The sequence below is a fragment of the Opisthorchis viverrini genome (assembly GCF_000715545.1).
Source record: "Opisthorchis viverrini unplaced genomic scaffold opera_v5_292, whole genome shotgun sequence".
In the NCBI taxonomy this organism is placed as follows: domain Eukaryota; kingdom Metazoa; phylum Platyhelminthes; class Trematoda; order Opisthorchiida; family Opisthorchiidae; genus Opisthorchis; species Opisthorchis viverrini.
The window spans coordinates 407,253-428,482 of record NW_008751945.1 but is presented as its reverse complement, the minus strand read 5'-3'; the positions used below and the strand labels follow the sequence as shown (position 1 = coordinate 428,482).

The window sequence follows — 21,230 nt, the reverse complement described above, 5'->3', positions numbered from 1 at the left end:
GTTTCCGTCAACCTTACGGTCTACTTGAACCCTCCAAATTGGACTGTTTTCGAGAAATACACTCATTTGCAAATCAACTTGGTTTTCACGAGACTCAACTGAATCTCTTGTTTATGATGTTCTACAACTTAGTGTGCTGCACACAGGCCGCCTACCCGATGATCCCCAAGAAGGGCGAAACCGGTCGTGGGCTGTTGAAAAGTTTTCAGCAACCTTGAGAGTAGTTTCCTTTATGAAAACCATTCCAATTGTTTACGTACGGCATGGTATTTTTGGAAAAAAAGTAGTAACCCTGCAACTTTAAAAACCGAATTTTTTGGGACAAACCCCATAAAACCAATCCAGTTTCCAGTAGCTTGCTCACCTAATTTCCCCCACTGAGAAGAACATCAATGACGCAAGGAGCTACGGAGCGCAAGCTGCATGTCACATATCTCTCATTCAATCAAACTGTTGAACTGTGTAGACGCCGAACGAGTTGTCTTGATCGATTCCAACCAAGATTGCTGGTTACTTTTCGGTTAGTCAACAATGGATAGGCAATATTACGGGGTACTTTGAATTTTGTGTCCAAAAACACACGAGGTTGTAACAGTTCATAAGATACTTTCACGTGGGGTGCTCTAATACAGCCAATCGGACTAACCCCACTTTTTTTGCAATACATAGGTGTAACGGCGGATAGGAAAGAAACTTGTACACGTCGCAAACAATTTAGTGCGGAAAATCACAGGTTTTTTCTTATTCACCAAATTGTTGTGTGGGTTGTCGTTGTGCGCGGTGAGAATGACCGCACCTTCGTTATTGCTGTGGTACCCTAATCAGTTGTAGTCGATTTTGTTATAACAAGTCCCGACGATTAAGACAATTCTGGACGACGGCAGCGAAGCGTCGGTGTTGAACATTGATGTCGCGCTGTCGACGAGGATGACGATGGACGACTGAGTCTGAATTTATTCTCCATCAAGAAGAACAGAATATGCGGTGACCTTGATGGATCAGCTGTTTTGGAAGCCCTTGGTACCGGACTCCAATGTAAGGAAACCCTCTAAAAACAGAACGATGTAGAGTAATTGGTGGTAGCGTGGTCCTTGATTGTGCACCGACTCATCGCCACACTATCTAACAAAGTACTGATAATGCCACCTCGACTGTTGATGACACGTTTGAAGTCAAATTGCCCAGGTCAGTGAACAAACCAGCGACCATCTACGCTAACTGGGATACCAACATTCTCCTCTATGGCAAATTGCAAATGTGTCAGAACGTTGGTAGCTCAGGTGAGTTTATAGGTTGTTGATCAGGTGGCTGTTGACTTGCTCGCCCCCGTTGGCAATCGACTTGCAAACATCCCGTCACAATACGAAGAGACATCACCAGTGCACAGATGAGTGAGGGTAATAAGACAATGATACTCCCTCGACTTTTTGGTTCACCAACCGATGATCATCTCTTATCGAGGGATCTGCTTTCCTCAATCCGCCAAGGCTGTTATTGGACTGGGACTTCCTAAGTCCGCAGTCAGTGACTTGTGTTTGCTTGCCATGGTGGGCTCTCTGCGTACCTATGACACTTTTATGCGTTGCACATGGCGTTGAATGTACATTTTTGCCATTTACTCTCACACCAGACCCAGTATGACGGACACTTTGTGCCTGATGTGCGAGTCTTGACTGTGCTAGCGCTTACCGGGCCTTGAAGAGCATTCACCATTGTTTGTCCTTTCTTCGACTGTTGGTCTTTACATACTTTGGGATTCATCCCATCAGACTGGAACTGTTCTTGGCATGTTTTCGAATGAGACGTTTCTCTCTTCTCTCCCATATTCTCCTGTTACCCTTTCGCATTCATCGCTTGCATGTTTGTGACCATGCTCTTCAAAAACAAATGATAATGAAGTAGTATACTATCGAAATAATCCGAGCAGGTTGCTTTCACGAAGCAGCTCCAGAAGCGAGGCCTACTGCTAGAGTAAAAGACAGGCAACTCGATACAGGAACGATAAGGCAACGAACGAAATGGGTCACACACGGGACGGGGAATATAACTACCTCAGACAATAGCATATGCCGCCTGAACCAGCGTCACTCAGTTTTTGAACGTTTAGCGTGAATAAGGTGGCAAAATAAACGATCATTTTACCACAACGCAGTGGAATGACACCAAAAGAGTCCTAGAAACTTCCGGGCTAAGATAGTGGAAAGAGATTCTTGCAAATTCCAAAAGATCGTTTAGCTGTAGCACCCCTCCCCTCAGGGCCTAGCTGCCATGCCACCCGAAGGAAGCACGAGGGCGGAGATACTGCCAGGTTGCCCAAGCCTAGACGGGGGAAGTTGAGTGGCAGAGGTCGAGTTCGAGCCACGGACCTTCCGGTTGGTGAATCCGCGCTCTAACCACTTTGACAATCTCTCTCCCGGATTAAAAAAAACCGTACTACGTTTTTGAAGAATCAATGGCTAACACTGTTCAAGGAAAGATCTCACAACTGGGTGAACATATGAAAGTCAGCGGTTGCCCACAGACAACTGAATCCTTCGAAGAACCAGCATTACGGATATCACCCGGGAAAGTGGCGGCAAAACGTCGATGCATAATGATGCAATCAAGCCGGTTGAGGGAGTTCATTTCAGCGCTACCCTCGAAACGCCCCTGAAACACCTGCCACCCATGTAGCCTCAGCTGAGCAAATCTTCTCGTGTTGTTGCCTGTTCTCACTAAGCACGAAAATGAGTGTCCAACGATTTAACCCGGTTGACATGGTGACAAAAAGATTCGATTTGGTCACACTCACGTTGCGCAGACTGGCGCAACCGAACTGGACGTGTGCCGTATAGAACAAGCGATCGATAAAGCACACATTGCTCACAGCAAAAATGTTCGACAGTGTATCGTGTCTTTTCAGGTCAACTGTTGGCCAGTCATCATTTATGCCTTATCGGAAAGCCGATGATATCGGCGGGTGGAGAGAACAGTTGATGTACAGTATGGTTCGTGAGAAAAGAACAGGACAAACTACTGTGTGTGAATTTAAAGCTATGTACTTGTGTATTCGTTCGTAAGAAACAAGGGAAGTGCACCAACAACAAGGCGAAAAATGACACCGAGATGGCGTGGCAGGGTGTGCAAGTCTGAGGATTGGCATGCAAAGGGACATATAGACTATCGTTCAGCTGTAGCACCCTTTGGTGCCTAACTTCCATGCCACTCGAAGGAAGCACGAGGGCTGGGATACTGCCAGGTTGTCCAAGCCTAGACAGGGGAACTCGAGGCAGAGGTCGGGTTCGAACCACGGACCTTCCAGTCAGTAAGTTCGCGCTCTAACACTACAGTGTTTGATTGATAAAGAAAACCATGGATCTGATGGGAACGTCAGACCGACTATACTGAAGCACATCAAACAGTTTTCGAAAGTGACTCGTTCAAGACAGATGGGCTACGTCATCTGTTTCGCAGGGAATTGTCGTCCAGCTACATACAAGGTGCTCAGTCAATGAAGCTGACCAGTGAACTCGGTGTACGGAGGCCAGCCGTACCAAACACCAGGTCATTTGGACGGATGTGTCACGAGCAGGACACGGGCCAAACGAAGGGATACCCTGATTGGTCAGAATGCCAGCCAATCCGAGTCAAGCACCTCGGTCCATTTGGGTACCGCTGATGAGCCCGGACTGGTTAGTGGTAGTGACATGCACGGTCATGCAAGCGACCAATGGTGCTCCTATCCACACCTCTTCAACGAAAAAGCTTCAAAGGGCGACACAAACCATTACATCTAATCAAAGGCCGTCCCATTCTCATTCCATCGCATTGTCGGTTAACGGCTCCGTGATAGTCCGGCAATCCGTCGAGGAGAGTGCCATCGCTCAAGTCTATAGGGGTCAGAGGTGGTTCACCAGGGAGAGCTGCTGGTTCGGACTACCAGGTTACCCGTCTGTAGTCCCTGCTATCTTATGCGTATAATGCATTGCTTTTTGTACTCCATTATGTTGTATTTTATTTCGCTACGCTGCGCTTCACTATACTGTATTGTTTGTCCAGACTAAGACACCCAAAGTATTAATCCTACAACCTAGGGTGGGGGTTGAGATAGCTCGGTGATTAGAGCGCGAATTTACTGACCGGAATGTCCGCGGTTCGAAATCGACGTCTGCCTCTCGACTTCCTCTGTCTAGACTTGGGCAACCTGGCAGTATCCCAGCCCCCGTGCTTCCTTCTAGGGTCCGGACAGTTAGGTACCGAAAGAGTGCTACAGTTGAACGACTCTATGGCCAATGTCGGCTGACTAGCTAGCCACGTGTGCCCAGGACGCGTCTCAAGAGTGCTGTGGGCCACCAGATGTCCCTTTGCATGATCTATGCAGATGACCCGTTCAGTTGCCCCAACTGGACAAGTACGGATCACCAGTTAGACATGGTGATGGCTTTATAATCGATCCCTTCCGTTCACCCTCCGTCTCACTCTCTCAGGTTTCCATACAGTGTTCACGTAGATGCACGTAAGTCTCAGCACTGCCCGCTGTGCGCGGAGATCTACAAGCTTCGGATAGGAGATACAAGGTGTGTGATGGAGCCACCCGCTCCAAATTTCCCGGTTGGTCGGAGACTTTTGAGGAGATGGCCCAAGTGGTTGGGGCGCGAATTCACTGACCGGAAGGTCCGTGGTTCGAATCCGACCTCCGCCTCTCGACTTCCCCTGTCAGGACTTGGGCAACATGGCAGTAGCCCAGCCCTCGTGCTTCCTTCGGGTGGCATGGCAGCTAGGCACCGGAAGGGTGCTACAGCTGAACGCTTTTCTGTAAGAACCGCGTACTTGTCGTTCAGTGGTTGCAACTGTCAGTTTTGTTCACCAATGATTTAGGGAGGTGGTGTGGATAGCTGCGCATTGAAGGCGGTAGCTGATATAATTGATGTGTACGTACATCAAAGCGATCCGAATCAAATTTGAAATAATATACTTCGAACACTGACGAAACGGGAGGGATAGCCCCGCACCCAGAACATACGAGTGCCACACAGGTCTTGTAATAGTCGATCGCGTGATCACTCACTTTGAAATTTACTTGTAAGTGTCAAACAGAAAGGAGTGATCAGTTTTCTGCTCAGCACACACACGACCAGCCCAGACAACAAGAACGCCACTGACATCGGTTGGCAGCCATATCTTGTAGTGTCTCCAACCAGGCACAGTGAGGATCACGCGGTCCCCATCCTGGAAGGCGAGTAGCACCGACAGCACCCAAGAGTTTCGTGATCTCCTCTGCCAGGTCAAGGGTTGGCCACCTCTCTGTCTACGCCACTCTGAGTTGGGCATGGAAAACAGCACTTTCTTCGGCAAACGATGGTTCGGCATACGCAGCACATGTCCCAACCAACGCAGCCTCTGATGTTGGACACATACTTCAATGGAAGTACCCGTTACACAACCGAAAACGCGCTTTCTAATTGCCTCATTACGGATTCGCCGACACCAACCCACACGAGCTATGGTTCTGAGACAAGGATTGTCGAACACCTGAAGACGTCTCAGGTCAGCTGCTCGATTAGGCCAAGTCTCACAGCCATACAACAAAACAGCCCGTACTGTAGCTTGCTACACACGTCCCTTCAGATTCAGGGATAAACCATTCTGACGCCATAGGTGTCTCAAGTTAGCAAACGCGGCCCGAGCCTTGCAGATTCGTGCATTCACCTCATCTGACACACTGCAATCAGAACTAGTACAGCTTCCAAGATACGTAAAACGCTCCACAACTTCCAGTACCTCTCCCTGGATTGTAAGGGGCGTGTTCAGTGACTGCACGTCCACAAGCATGACCTTACACTTTGTAGGTGCAAAGTGCATACAAAAGGACGGAATGACTTTGGTCAGTTCATCCAAGAATACCTGCGCCTTCTCCTCCTCTTCGAACATGAGAACGATGTCGTCTGCATATTCCAGATCGACAAGGTTTTTTTCACTGGCTATTTGAACACCAGGGTTTTGGAGACCCTCCAGCGTTCGTCTCATTAGTTCGAAGGTCATAAAGTTAAAAAGGAATGGAGACAGTGGGCATCCCTGACGGACTGTTGCAATAAACGAGTACAGGCAGCTTGGTTATCATGGTTTCCAACAGAGAATACGCAAAAAAAAACCTGGTGGACTAGGGAAAAACGTCAATTACCATGCAAATGGGATGCGTTGTTCAATGTGACCTGCATAAACTGCGTCGGAGAAGCTTAGGTCTGTCTGATGCACAGAGCTGGCGACGGAAGTGGTAACTGTCCGGACGAGTCCGAAATCTCCGATTTTGATCTGAGGATATTCACCTGCGCGCACAGCTGCCAAGAGGATATTGCGTGCGGCCAAGTCACGGTGCACCAGACCTCGGGAGCACAAGTAAGACATTCCTTGGGCTATCTGGACTCCCATATCCCAAAGCGCATCGACCTGAAGGGCTGGATGAACTTGTGGGAAGTGGGAGAGTTCGGAAGAACTGCTGGAATATGTTTTTGAACTGGCGCACACAGACTGAGCGCGTAGGTGGAGTAGCAAACTGCCTAACGGTGCAAGCTCCGTGACCTGAAGAAATAGCAACAAAGATGCAATCATGGAATCTTGATATATGCTTTTGAAAATCTTACGCTAGGGTATTGGGGAAGCAAATCATGTGATCAACCTGGACAGAGAGTGCACACGTTATATATTGAAACTGGGCCAGTAGATTTCAGGACGTGCCACCACCAACCACGCGTGATCACATGTGAAGCAGATGAACAAAACCTCAACAACAAGGTCATGTGACTGTCTAACGCAGGAAAGACTGATCGGTATTCAGTACAAACGGTGAGTGAGGAATGATGATCGCCGGTTGGTGAAGAACAACTTGGGTGGTGAAACTAACTCCGTACAAGGTGTATCCATGAGCTCGGGAGAGTCCAGCGATTATGGCGCGAAATAACTGAATGCAGCCCAACCCAAACTTTTCGGTTGCTCCTGTTTAGGCTTGGGCAACCCGCGGCTCTCCTGCTTTCTTCGAGTTACCAGGCGACTACGCAACGAAGAGGTGTCACAGCTGAGCACTTTGTCCTCATTTTTTACTCTCAATAACAGACGCATTGTGACCACCGAATTATCGACCACAGTGACTCCTCCTAGATTCGCCATCGAAAGGGCACCAGATGTGCCAAAAAAGCGAACCAAGATATCAACTATAGTTATAAAATTGCTGAAAATTGGTTGACAGTCCACGATCGGTTACATCCATCTTCAGGCTCACCAGGTGGACGCAGACCTCGAGTTTCTTTCAACCAAGTGAAACCCGAGACAGTCTTTGTGAAGCACATTCAGTTGAAGAATATCATAAACGAGAGTTTTAGCTGAGTCTCCCGTGAAAACCAAATTTATTTGCAAATGAGTGTCTTTGTAGAAATCGGTCCAATACAGATTCAAGTAGAACGTAAGGTTGATGGAAATTCGGCAACTGCGCTTCCTGATGAGCCCCAAGAAGGGCGAAACCGGTCGTTGGCTGTCGAAGAGTTTTCAGCAACCTAGGAAGTAGCGTCATTTATGACCTTTAAAATTTTGATACGTTTCAGGGTGATTGTAAGCCAGAAAATAAAGAAGTATCTGTTAACTGGAGATTTTGAATTTGCAATCACAACACAATGGTTCGCTGGTCACCTGCCAGCTACACAGACGGAAAGGAACAGAACATCACAGATCGGAGACACTGGAGTTACGGTAAAATCCGTCATAACAAGGGTTTCGCAGATCCGGCGTGCAAATTATGACAGAGCTTCAACTGTATGGCGTTGCCAGCTAACCACCGAGTGATATTACAAACCTAGGCAGTGGTGGTCAATTCAAGACTGTTTAGCGATGGCAGGATAAACTAGATGTGGAAAATTGTTCAGAGTGTAAAGATGATCCCGGTGACTCCATATCGTTCAGCTGTAACACACTTTCGGTGTCTTACTGCCATGCCATGTGAAGGAAGCACGAGGGCTGGGATACCGCCACGTTACTCAAGCCTAGACAGGGGAAGTTGAGAGGCAGAGGTCGGGTTCGGACCACGGACCTTCCGGTTAGTAAATTCGCGCTCTAACCACTTGGTTCATCTCACCACCCTCTATATAGAAAGATTACTGGCCTAAAATAATCACGAAGGCGTTTCCTAACAGTTAAGAACTGGTCCTTAACTCCTTCAAGGAAGCCCACTCCCCAGTGGAGGCCAAATGTCCCCTTTGTTCTGTAGCGGTCTCGCGTTGAGAGAACTCCTGTGTTCTACTGCCATCCACATGCAACAACCAATGAAGTGATGTAATGGTGATGGGTCACAGAATCGTTCAGCTATGGCATTCTTTCGGTGACTAACTGCTATGCCACCCAAAGGTTGCACGAGGGCTGGGATACTGCCAGGTTACCCAAGCCTAGACAGGGGAAGTTGAGAGGCAGAGGTCGGGTTCGAACCACGGACCTTCCGGTCAGTAAATTCGCGCTTTAACCACTGAGCCAACTCGCCAGAACAGGAGGACGACCGTTCAAAACGAGAATTGGTGTGACTTGAACAAAATACCGATCCCGCAAAATCCCAAAACTGCAACTTCAAGATATCCCCAGTGCCTGAGAAATACACTCAATTGCACACCAAGAACATTAGGGTTGTCGGAATTTACGATCGGGGACTGCGCCTACCTGCTGAGCTGTACGAAGGTCAAAACCGAACGTGGGTCGCCGAAAAAGAGCAGTCTTCTTCCGGAAAATACTAGTAGTTGCTTTGGAAGGAGAAATATCTCGGGCGCACGAGCCCGCCGTCTGGAAAATCGTAATTCGGAAGAGCGGTCAACGGCACATCAAGTAAACCATGACTGATGAATGCTGCTGTCACAAGTAAATAACGCCGTTCATCAACCGCTCGTGTCCCAATAATGGTAGTGTTTTCATAGTGCTTCTCTGCTTTTGGACAAGTACCACTGTCACTTGCCCGACGAAAAGTTGGGCTCTTTTCTTATGCAAAACTCAAGTTTAAAGCTACAAAAAAAGATCCGCGCGACAGACAAGCCGTCATACAACGCCTCATCTGCGTCGCCTCTAATTTCGCACGCGTTATTATGCATGGTAATAATCGTTCTTCAATATACTTTTGCGGTTTCCTCTTTCTCAGTAAAAACTGGGTCGTGGGTCAGTGATCAAAAAGCACGTGAGCGCAATAGACAACTGAGAGGAACCTATGAGGAAAGGTGGAAACGAACCCTTTACTTTTTGTCTGGAGAAGATGGGCTTATCGATGAAGTTGATTTCCTAGCGACGGGCTATACGAATCACGCTATTGTTTCGCTCAGCGTTGGGTAAAAACGGGGGGATACCTAACTTATGCGACTCACCATCATGATGGGATTGGACAAAACGACACCGTGAAGCCGGATCAAATTGGGATGGGAAAGTGATTGCATTGCACGGAGTTCATCAAGAAATGCTTTGAAATGGTCCCCGATGATGGCTTCAGGTCGTAGAAGTTTGACGGCCACAGGAATCTGTGAACAGAAGCGAAAGAGCGTCAGTATAAGAAACCCGGAGGTATAAGCAGTATAAGCAGACAATCTACGGGAACCGTGAAAAGTTCTTGCGACAGAGCACGTGCGACTACGTGGAACCGCCATACTCGGAAGTTCAAACTGGCACTCGAATTAAACAAGTATGCAACAAGAAACCACTACTAACATGAAAAACAAAAACGCCACGCAATAAAAGTTCGTTAGAATCTCGAGAGAGAGAGGGGTATTACCATAGGATGTTTGTTGCACACGATGGAATGAAGGTCTCCTAAACACCGAAACAACAAAGACAGTACACAAAAAGAACAAAACGCTCAACGGTCACAGTCACAACTTACTACTTCTCCAGAAGGTGTGGTCCAATCGGCACGGCGAACAATTCCGAATGAACCAACTCCAAGACGTGAATGAAGTTGTATATCTTGCTCGGGGATCAGACAAGTCAGCGGAGGGGGCGAAGTGGATGTAGCAGTCACTTTTGTCGCCGTGGTTGCACTAGCTCTTCGTGGTGTTGGAGTGGGGGAAGGTGTGGGAGTGGTCCGCAAACCGAATGGCGGTGAGGAACGGCGACTAGAGGGGGTACCGTGTGCCCACCTACGATGATGGCCATGTGTGGGTGGTGATGGAGTTCTGAGTGGTTCATAATGATGATGCGATGGTGACACGGGAGCACTGGATGGAGGGATGGGTTTCTTGCCAAAAAGCTAGGACAGAAACAGAATCATGGAACACTATACGTGCGTCGCGGAAATTCCATCAGCTCTGACAGTAGTGTGACAGACAAAATCAACGCACAAACATCAGAGACCGGAATTATGTTTGTCAATTTGCACTGCTTGTAGCTTTGGAAGGTATCTCACTGGGTCTCAATGGACGCGTAGACCAGAATGCACTGCAAGCTGTATTGTTCTACGGCTGTGAGACTTGTCTACTTCGGGCGGAGGATCTGGGACATTTTCAGGTCTTCCATCATCGTTAGCCGGGATCGACTGGCAGCGCTGGAAGTGATACGGTACTCCCAGGTTCTCTCCGATGCAACCAATTTCGTTCCCGAAACTACTATCGAGCTGTGACATCTCTCTACTTCGACAGTCAACCAATGTATACGGTATGCGACCCTTGGGGAGAGATAGTCCAAGTGCTTAGAGCGCGAATTTGCTGACCGGAAGGTCCGTATGATGCCAGATAGTATCTTGGCTGTTAGGAATGGATGGCTGAGTGGTTAGAGCGCAGATTTACTGACAAGAAAATCCTTGGTTCGAACCCGGCTTGTCTCTCGACTTCCCCTGTCTAGGCTTGGGCAACCTGGCAGTATCCCAGCCCTCGTGCAACCTTCGGGTGGCATGGCAGTTAGGCACGGAAAGGGTGCTACAGGCTGAACGATTTTTTTATGCGACCCTCATCGTCCTACTGATAAGGGTAGGCCAACGTTCAGAGCATACTGTCGATCGACGAACTGATAAACAATAGAACATTCAAATGTCAAGTAAGACAGCTGTTCACTCGATTTATGACCAATTTTTATCTTGTACGCCATCTGGTTGTTTGTTGAGAGTGAGGACTACTATTTTGGACAGTTCAGGCTAAATGCGAAAATCGAGAAGGTTCTGAAGATGCGAGTATCACTAAAGTGTCCTTTCTCATCATCGCATTGAATTATGCACAATCGTTCAGTTGTAGCACCTTTTCGGTGCTTAACTGCCAAGACACCAAAAGAAAGTACGAGGACTGGGATACCGTCACGTTTCCCAAGCTTAGACAAGGGAAGTCGAGAGACAAGAGGTCGGGTTCGAACCACGGACCTTCCGGTGAGTAAATTTGCACTTTAACCACTGAGCCATCTCACCCCCGACATTATATGTATGTATATAGTGTGGGTAGAGTTTTCCAAATGGTAGCTGGGCAGCTGAGTTCCCCTTCAGCTGCAACACCTTCTATAGATAAAAGGTTCGTGATCGAAGAACCGACTACTTACCTTGCGCAGTAATTTCGGTCCATTAGATAGATGAGAAGAAACACTATAGGGATTCTCGACTGGTCGCCGAAGGTCCCAATTCGAGTGCCACAGCGCGCCTGAACTGAATGTCTTTCCTGCGTTGGTAGTTGAATCCGTCAAGAGATTTCCAATCGGCATATCAAGGTCAAGCAGGTGGCTGACCAAACGGTTGACTTCCAGTTCAGTCATGCCAACTTGCAGCAGATCACGAGCGCGATATCGACTGAATTGAGTAGGACTGGTACGGATCGCAGGTGGGACAGGACATAAAGGAATCATGTGTAACAGTAACAAAACACGGAGTAAGATATAAAACAGATTGTTGACCAGAATGGTGACTTATCGCGTTTCGACGCAACCGGTAATTGACTGTTTCGATATGCGCATGAGACAAAGTGACTTTTGTAAAACTATGCAGTTGCGTCGTATACACCGCAGAAAGAGGTCTTATGAGAAAGGAACTCCAAGAAAACTCATTATACCAGCTCAACCTCCTTCAAAAAACACACCCCGCAAAAATTTTCGCATTCTTTTAGAGCTTAACAACGCATGACTTGAGTGATAGATCAGCGCTTTTCTGAGTCGTGATCGTAAAAAAACGGGATATTACTGTCAAGAACGGGTAGGGGCTTCGCGTCTGAATGACAGCGACCAGACCAGACCAGATCAACTGTACAACTGAACAAGTGGACAGACAAATATCTTACAGCGAAAAACATCACAAGAAGACGATCGATCAACTGACAAGGGAGTGAATACCTTGAGCTCTTGGGTGGCAGTTAGTTGAGAATCGCGACTTGTCATTAGCCTCGAATCGTTTCAGTGTGGTCGGGGATACGGCAGTGAAGCATCGGTGTTGGACATTGATGTCATGCTGTCGATGATGGTGATGATGTGGTCGGGGAGACTGAGTTAATCCAACCTGACCAACATCAGGTTCACTCTAAACGTTCTTAAGAAGCCTGAGACTCACGTATTTTCTGCCAAAGAAATCATATTTATTATTGTTTTTCACGAAGGCATTGTCGCTAGGCCGAAAGGTAAAGTGGGTGTCCAACGCCTTGATAAACAGTGAGGTCGTTCAGTTGTAACACCCTTCCGGTGCCTAGCTGCCATGCTACCTGAAGGAAGCACGAGGGCTGGGATACTGCCAGGTTGCCCAAGCCTAACTGGGAGGCGGAGGTCGGGTTCGAACCACGAACCTTCCGGTCAGGAAATTTGCGCTCCAACCATCTGAGCCACCTCGCCTCCGATAAATAGTGATCTCTTTATGGAAGGAGTGGCTAGAGATTTATTTCCGACCACCAGCGAACGTCGTATGCAGTGTCTCTGGCTCGTACATGAGAACGTCCCAGCAGACAAGGGCCGGGTGATTAGTTGAGTAGAAACACAGAATCCCAAGTGCCCGTCCTTCATTCAGATTGCATGAGCTAAATCTAACTGGATCGCGAACTGATTGGTGACTTGCTGTCTTTCGGATAGTGATCGATCAAACTGGCTTTGGAACTCCGAAGGAACTTACACTAACAAAGAAGGTTCTGGAAGTCCTATTTCGGCTAGCTTGTGTGAAAAAATCGTCCGCGAATAACACAACAATGCTATCCGGGTAATCCGAGTCCAGAATAGAGTGCAACATAGAGACATATGGCCTAATAAATTGAATGCTCTGTGAGCACTTCGCATAGTGAAACTCTGGCATCGAGGTCAAGGAGTACTAACATTACGACAGTGCGAATATATACATATATATGTATATATATGGCAAGTATAGGCAACATGCTCCTGATTTTTTGGAAGAGGGAAAAGGCTTGGCTAGTATATTTGTCACCCTGACAGCTAAACCGGTGTTTGGAACCCCAGTTAACAGGAACGTCAAAGCTATGTATTCGGGACATTTTCATGGCATCCCCAGTACCGTTCGAAGGTGCAACTTTGACAATCTGATGCTAGTCGTCTTGCCACGAGGAAAGATAATTCCACTCAGGGATTGCGTTTGAGGCATAGGAACTAAAAATAGGATCCACGCACCCTCGTCTGTATTCTAGGGTCACAAATCCCGGGGTAAACACCTGTGGATGTGGCTGATCGAAAAATGTTTGGAATCGAGGCTTGTTCGACAGCGACTAATATGGTCTGACAACTTGAATACTTGGGACAAATTAACAATTCCACTTATTCAAAAACAATCCTATATCCTACCGTATTCACTACGAACGAAGCCGAAAACATTGTGCGTAACGTTATGTGTGTAACATCTGTTTAAGTTAATTTGTGGACATCAACCAACAGCAACACTAACTAACCACAGTTTCAACCCATTCGTATGTGACTGTTACATCTTGATCGACTAACTGGCCTCTTGAGGGGTGACCATCAACTGGCAGGTACCAGTCGACCTTTGTTTCTTTTGTCTTCTGCGATTTCAACTACTTTGATCCTGACAAAAGTCAGGAGAAAGAATCGTTCTGTTTTTTATCACTAGTCCGATATCTGAAACCTATAAATATCAGGAGAACTTTTGTGGATGGCCATGTTTAAAACGGAGTTCACTCTGGTTGACCTGGACACTACGGGAGGGCTGTAGCCATATATTTCACCGCACAACGGATGAGGCAACAATTAGCACGTAGTCAACAGCGCTATCCAATTCCTTTACAAATTACCCACATCTACTAGGAACCAATCCAGTGCCTTACATGCTTCAAATGAATGTAGCGTACCTGCTTGACAAACTGATACCCAAGTAAAGGGATTAAACGTCAGTAGAAGCGAACCCGACCGAAAAGCATAGTCGTCTCCCTAGGACGGAACAAACCGGACCCTATTCTCATAACCGACCACATCTACCGTAACCTGCTAAAGCGGGCGCACAATAATTAGTTCTCGAGAGGCGATCTGAAGGCTATCTCTGTATCAAGGTATCTGTATAGCCGAGAGAACTTCTTTTTCCCTCGTGTTTGCCATCAGTGGAACTCGCTACCTTCTGAGGTCGTTTCTGCACCAACTAAGATGCTCTTCAAATAGCCAATAGAGGACCATTCACGGATGCCGCTCAAAATCACGTAGTCCCAAAATAGCATCCCAAAACCAAACCTGCAATGTCCTCCGGGATATCTCATGAACCACGAGAAAAACCAGTAGAACCAGTGTTAAGTGTACCGTGCAATTGACGCACTCTCCCGAGGAAGCACCTTGCGACTTGTGATATTTCTTATTGCTGAGCATATCACTGAAAGCTTACAGATGAATTATAGACTGTTTTGAAGGTCTGCTTGAGATCTCAAGCTGATGTAAATTGCGTGGTGTAAAGTTGGGAAGAGCCGCATCCTACCCAAACGCAAGCTCGCTAACAATGCTGACCGGCAGGATGGTGTTGTGCCCAAAGGAATGTTGCGAATTCGAGTCTCTCCAAAGCTTTACTAGAAGCGTATTGATGATTCCAAATATGATAGAAAGCCCAGACAGTGCTTTTTGTTTTTCGGTATAGATTGCCTCCGATATCAGAAATGCAGGAAGGATTCGATCGGGATCCATGAAGGGCATGTGATAAAATGTCACGTGACTCCGAAGTTTACAAAGTAATCGCCATCACAGAGTAGCGTAACAGGGCAGTAGTTTGCCGGTAAGCTCTCCGCCTGGCTTTATAAACAAGGGCTATAATTAGGTCTCCAAGTAGCCGGGATCTCTCCTGCGTCAGCCTCTGAAATTACAACGCAACAGGTCCTGACGAATCATCGGCGAATAGTTAGAACTCGAGTTATTTCAGTGGTTAGGTGCAATCTTACAGACCCGAAGGTCCGTGGTTCCAACCCAAGCTCGGCACCTTGATGGCTCCTGTCTAGGCTTGGGCGATTTGACAGTATGTCAGCCCCCGTGGTGTCTTCGGGTAGCATGGCAGCTAGGTAACGAAAATGTTGCAGAGTAATTATTATAGTAAGAGGATTGCAGAGAGTACTGGGGGCGAGATGGCCGAAGTGGTTAGAGCGCGGATTTACTAACCTGAAGGTCCGCGGTTCGAATCCGACCTCCGCCACTCGACTTCCCCTGTCTAGGCTTGGGCAACCTGGCAGTATCCCAGCCCTCGTGCTCCCTTCGGGTGGCATGGCAGCTAGGCACCGGAAAGGTGCTACAGCTGAACGCTTTATCTTTATAGAGAGTACTATCCTTTTCGGACAAGCTTGGTAACAATCGGTATATTCATTACTTGGCAACGCTTCGCTTTTGACACAAAAGCTTCGTCAGGCCAAGTAACTGGATTACGATGTTAGTCGAGGTTTGAGGCGGAAGGAGAACCAATTAGCTGAGTCAAGCTAAATCTGTGTTAGGTGTCGGCCGAGGGATATTGTGTATTAGGGTGGGGCACCAAGTGTTAAGATGACGGGGACACTTAAATGGATTTGCGTCCACCTTGGGGTATAGTGCTTCTGGGTTACGTGATGATCCCTCTTGAACGTCGTTTATACTCTTCATCCGTCCGTGTGGAGGAGATAGCGCTACGATAGTTGTGCCAGCAAGAGGGATTCTGCGACCTTTAGTTGGACTGGGATTTCCATCCCCTGTTTTTGCTAATGATGCGCATGGACAACCATACAGTCACGTGTCAACTCGATTTATAACGCTTGGTAATTTCCACCGCATCGGTTATCAGCCTTTGTGGCGTGAATCGCAGTCCGTCTTAAAACTTCCACATTCTTCAGATCTATTCTATGTCCTGTGCCTAACACATGTATCGCCATCGCTGAGTCTTTGATCAGCGTTTGGTATTCTTCCGCATTACTTGGTGGTCTGTTTATCCCATTTCAAAGCCAGCAAATTAATCCGAAGCCCGTAACTAGTGAATGATACTTCTTGAATGCACGAAGATATCATGCATGCTATATCGGTTTCTCCGAGTTGATACCAGACCATGAAACCGAATCCTCTTTCGTCCCAAAAGATTCGGAAAGAACAGTTAAGGTAACGTGTTAAGGTGACTGGAATGTAGCACCTGGAGGCGGTTTTCAGTCGCTGTTTCAATAGCAAAAGAGTTGATGAAAATACTTTGTCCGTAGGCAGGTAGCTCCATAGGGCGAACATACGGCATCAGCGGCTACAATAATCGTCTTTGTAAGTGTACTACGCCCTGCGGTTGGTTCGGGCGAGTACCATCAGAAAGGAGAAGTCAGATTTCCATAAGGTTTGGGAAGCCTTGTAGCCATGAAATAAAGTTTGGGCAAACTTAAGACGCCCGGGGTGTCGCGGCACCAGAATACAGATGTCAGTCATTTTTAAGATCAGGATATATAATCGTTCAGCCGTAACACCGTTTCGATGCCTAGCTGTCATGCCATCTGAAGGAAGCACGAGGGTTTGGATACTGCCAAGTTGACGGAGCCTAGACAGGGGAAGTCGGGATGCTGAGGCTGGTTTCGAACCATATCCTCCGGTCAGTAAATTTGCGCTCTAACCACTGAGCCATCTCGTCCCAAGGGACCGGACGGGAATCAAACCCAGAGCTTCTCTGATGGTAGACAAGCCTTTGCATCAACTGGAACTAAGAGCATTAGATGTACATAAAAACTGGTTGTTACGTCTTCGGGCATTTGAAGATTCAGCAAAGGTCAAACTCGGTGCATTAGCACCTTCGGCTGTAAAACACAGCAAAATCGCTTCACATTGGGTAGAGCTGTTGGGGGTTTGGGAAGATACGGGTAGATAGCTAGGCATTGGAGGCGGTAGCTGACAAAACAGGTAAATAAATACAGACGTATCTGCGGACTTTTCACTAGGGAGATCGGGGGGGGGAGAAACTATACATTTAATGTAAGCGCACTATTAACGAGCGACTTGGTCATATATGTTAACGTCTATGACCATTGACTTGTCCCGTCTCGTTTTCTCAACCAGACAGGCGTCAATGACTAGCTAAACTGAGTTTGCTGGTAATGGCATTCAGACTGTTAATAAGTCGGTGCTTGACCTCCCCTGGCTGTTTTTCACTTTTCGCATGTTTGTGCGGAAAGGGATCTTCCGAGAATTCAGTCGACTGGTATACGGTAACACGTGACCAAGCTAGCGCAACCTACGAAGTGCGGTCAGTTCATTTATTGTGGGCCAATTGTTTCTTCTGAAAACCATTCGACGTACTTTAGTATTACTGATTCGGTGTTCCCACGAGAAGCCTAGCTGTCCGGAAATCTGTCAGAGGGTGAAGATGTGATCGATGCATTCACTTGCAGGACGGAATCCAGGTTGGTTTTCACTGATCTGCCTCTTCCTGTGTTCAGTCAACCTTCGAAGGATAGGAGCAGAGAGATCTTCATATGCCAGTCACCAGCCTAATGCCACGACGGTTTTCACACAGTGTTGGCGTACCCTTTTTAAAAACAGGGATGACTGACGATGCGCCCCATTCTTCAAACACTTCCTCTCCACTCCAGGTCACATCAATTTTTTGTCAGATGGATAAACAGGGGTTTTCCGCCATGTTTGAAGAGGGCCGGATACAAACTGTTTGATCCTGGTGCATCCTCATACTTGAGCACAGTTATTTCGTATTTCAGTTCTTCTACTGACAGATGATCAAGGTTTACATTATAATCGCCCGTATTAACAGCCTCCAGATTGTGTTGCAGGTCAGCTAGACAGTACTTCGAAGTATTTGACCCATCTTTCCAGCCGGTATTTTTGCGAGTGACTTGATGAGCCGCCGTTTCGGTTGACCATTATTATAATAATAAGAATAATAACTGCTAATTGTTCACCTTCTGGTAGCTAGCCGCTACACCATCTTAAAGAAATATGACGGCTGAGATACTGTCAAGTTGCCCAAGCCAAAAGAGGAGCAGTCGAGTTGCTTGGGTTGAGTTCGAATCAGGAACCTTCCGGCCGTTAAGTTCGCACTTTAAACACCGAGCTATCTAGAGCTCCCACTAATCGTCGCCTTTCTGTGGCCAGTCAGTCATTAATAAGTAGAAAAGGACTTCCTATATCCTGAGCATTCGGCGTCCACCAAAGCTTTCGGTTTTGGGCTCTTCGCTAGTTGGCGTTTAGAGAAGTTGCATGCGACATCGTCTGAATTCCCTGGCACCAACCAAAACTAATGATCTGGACGATATTCAATGGCCATTTGATCGGTTCGGAGAAATCGGATAGATAGCACTGACTAGCATAGCTTCCTTCACACTTTGTCATACTTCATTGACGTGATCTCTACCAATACATCGTTGGTTTACTGTAAACGGTGACTGAGGTATCTCAGATCAGTACTGCTAAGCTATGGTAGTTATCCGAAAACGATGGGTTCGTGAACTTCTTACTCGCGAAAGCCTGGAGGAAAGCGCAGTCAGGCATGTTTGCACTATGGTGTGATCAGAATCAAGTTGTGTACTCCAGAAGGAAAGGCAGTCGTGAGTGATGGGCCCGACCTAAAGCTCCTATGTTGATCAAGTTGATGTAATGACCCCATAGGTCACACTGGCTGAAACTTCGTTTCACAAGGTGCTACCATGCTAGGAAGGCCAAAGAGGAGCAAGCAGATGAAGAGCGACGGGATTCTGTACTAAGAGCAATCGTACTGGGAAACGGTTTGAGGGTAAAGTCGTACTGTCTCTGCGATAGCAGTGGGAAGGCAGTAAGGTGTTTCCCCCTACAGATGAGCAGGCAAGACTATCGAGTTACTCGCTTCGGACGGCGCTCTCAAGGAAAATCCCGCTGCCTCGCAGGTCACACTCAAGTCAGAAGCTAGGGTATGTCCCTGAACAGAACCCTACAACCCCCATTGCCATGTGGGTTAGGCTTTTACGCAAAAAGCTCGATGTGGGACACAGTCAAATCCCCTTCTTTTGTTCGGGAAACCGGAAAGCACAGTTTGTCCGCAAAGTTCTTCGCCCATGGACTAACTTCTCAAACCCCTTTCCGCTATACACACAAACATTTCCGAGTCATGTGATTGTCAGTTACTTGACTGATATGCCTTACTCTTTTATAGGGTTGTCTTACCCGCCGTACTGTTCAACTGAGTAGCAAGGCGCTTCAGGAGGAACTCCTGGTTCATAATTTTATGCAAGTTGAATCCTGCTGACAAAAGACATGATAGAGGCCTGACCGCTAGTTCACACTCAACTTTTTGTGTGGAGATTCCTTCCTCCATCACCCACTTCACCAGATAGGATAAACATGAAGTGGTCGAAATCAGAATGTCTATCTTCACTGTTTCACTTCAGATAAACAGTAAATACCTCATCATAATCATCGGGAGTATGACATCAGTGTTCAACACCGATGCTTCACTGCCGTACAGTACAGTAAATATCTATTCACCTGGCAGTCGAATGACGTTGGAAAGGGAATGATGAGGGCCGGTAAACACTACCTTTCCGCACCTTGCCGCCTGTTATTTGCTGAGCTAGTGTCGCGAATCAGCGTTTGAACTAGATTTTCATGGGCCCTCTTCGTAATATAAAACACAGCACCCGAGTACCCAAGAAGACCGAACATCAAGAGATTCCTGTTCCGACCCATCGCCGCTTTGTACCTGTCCTTTATTACCCATAATTCCCTACTCACTATGGTCACTTCATACGGTGAGATGGCCCCAACACCGACTTCGTTTCCGAATAATTTAGTTCGTTATAAACCTTACCCTTTTTGCCGCCAGTAGCCTACTTTTTCGCACATTATGAACAGATGTTGTTGGGCCTACTAGGTCTATCTCAGACTCCGGCATTGTCTGAATTCTGAGATGAGAGGTTTTTCGGCGAAAGTGGCCTCAACTAATTCCCTACAACATACAAAGATCAGGACGATTTTACTCTGTCTGTCATGAATGTTGAGGATTGCCTCGTTAGGCCCACCACATGATTGGTAAACTAATTGAGCGCACATATCACACATTCCTACTAAGAGAATGGCTTGTTTGCACTCGATGTAGGCGAATCATTGCTTCGAAGCTTAAATGCTAATACTTCGTTGGAGAAATGAATTCATTTCATCTTAAGATTGGGAGAGTCGGAAGGGTAAGACAATAGGGCTAGCAAAGCTACAAGAAACTTCAGTCAAACGCCAAAACCGCAGTTAAAGCAGAGAACAATCATACTATTGTGTAATGACAGGGCTGGGAAGAAACAGTTAGCGGGCTTACTCGGTGATACGTAGCTTTCTTTGTAAAACACCATAACGATGTTGCAGACAAATCCCTTTGAGAAAGACAACCAGAGGATCCGTTCGGCTATATGGTTCCATAGGATCCGGTGTCGGCAGACTGTACCAGGGGTAATATGTTTTTGGTGGGATCATTCTACGTCTAGGGGACGTAGAAAACCATATCGCCGCAGTCAGCGACCGACCTAACCGCACAGGTCAGCGGGTTGCAAACACCGCACGCCGATTGGTCGAAAGCTGGGGGCGAGGTTTACGGTAGGTTCAAGAGATTAATGGGTGTGTACACAGGCATCCCGAACGCAAGGAACAAACAAAAGATAATCTAATCAGACGGTGACAATTCTCAAATGGGCTCTGTTCTATCGGTTGTCCATAGGTTGCACACTTTCATTAACACCGACAGGATTCACAGAGTCACGGATTGATAATGTGGCAATTTGTACATTTGTTTTACTTCCATTATAACACTACGTATTTCATCAAGTGCATAATCGTTTTTTGTTTGAATACGAAAAACTACAAAAACGCGCACTTGTACAATTTCTCATAATACAAGCGTG

The 21,230-nt window shown here is 47.0% G+C and overlaps 1 protein-coding gene across 1 annotated transcript in view; it reads right to left on the bottom strand.

The window, feature by feature from the left end:
* T265_14891 (hypothetical protein) overlaps positions 1-20,874 on the bottom strand; it is a gene marked incomplete at both ends in the record, with an annotated part of 33,567 nt that extends 12,693 nt beyond the window's left edge. Inside the window, 5 exons of the mRNA XM_009175704.1 lie at positions 6,161-6,558; positions 9,363-9,512; positions 9,872-10,237; positions 11,509-11,767; positions 20,651-20,874. Of these exons, the coding sequence (XP_009173968.1) occupies positions 6,161-6,558; positions 9,363-9,512; positions 9,872-10,237; positions 11,509-11,767; positions 20,651-20,805 (1,328 nt within the window). The remainder of the gene's footprint in view (positions 1-6,160; positions 6,559-9,362; positions 9,513-9,871; positions 10,238-11,508; positions 11,768-20,650) is intronic.
* Between the last annotated feature and the right edge of the window lie 356 nt (positions 20,875-21,230).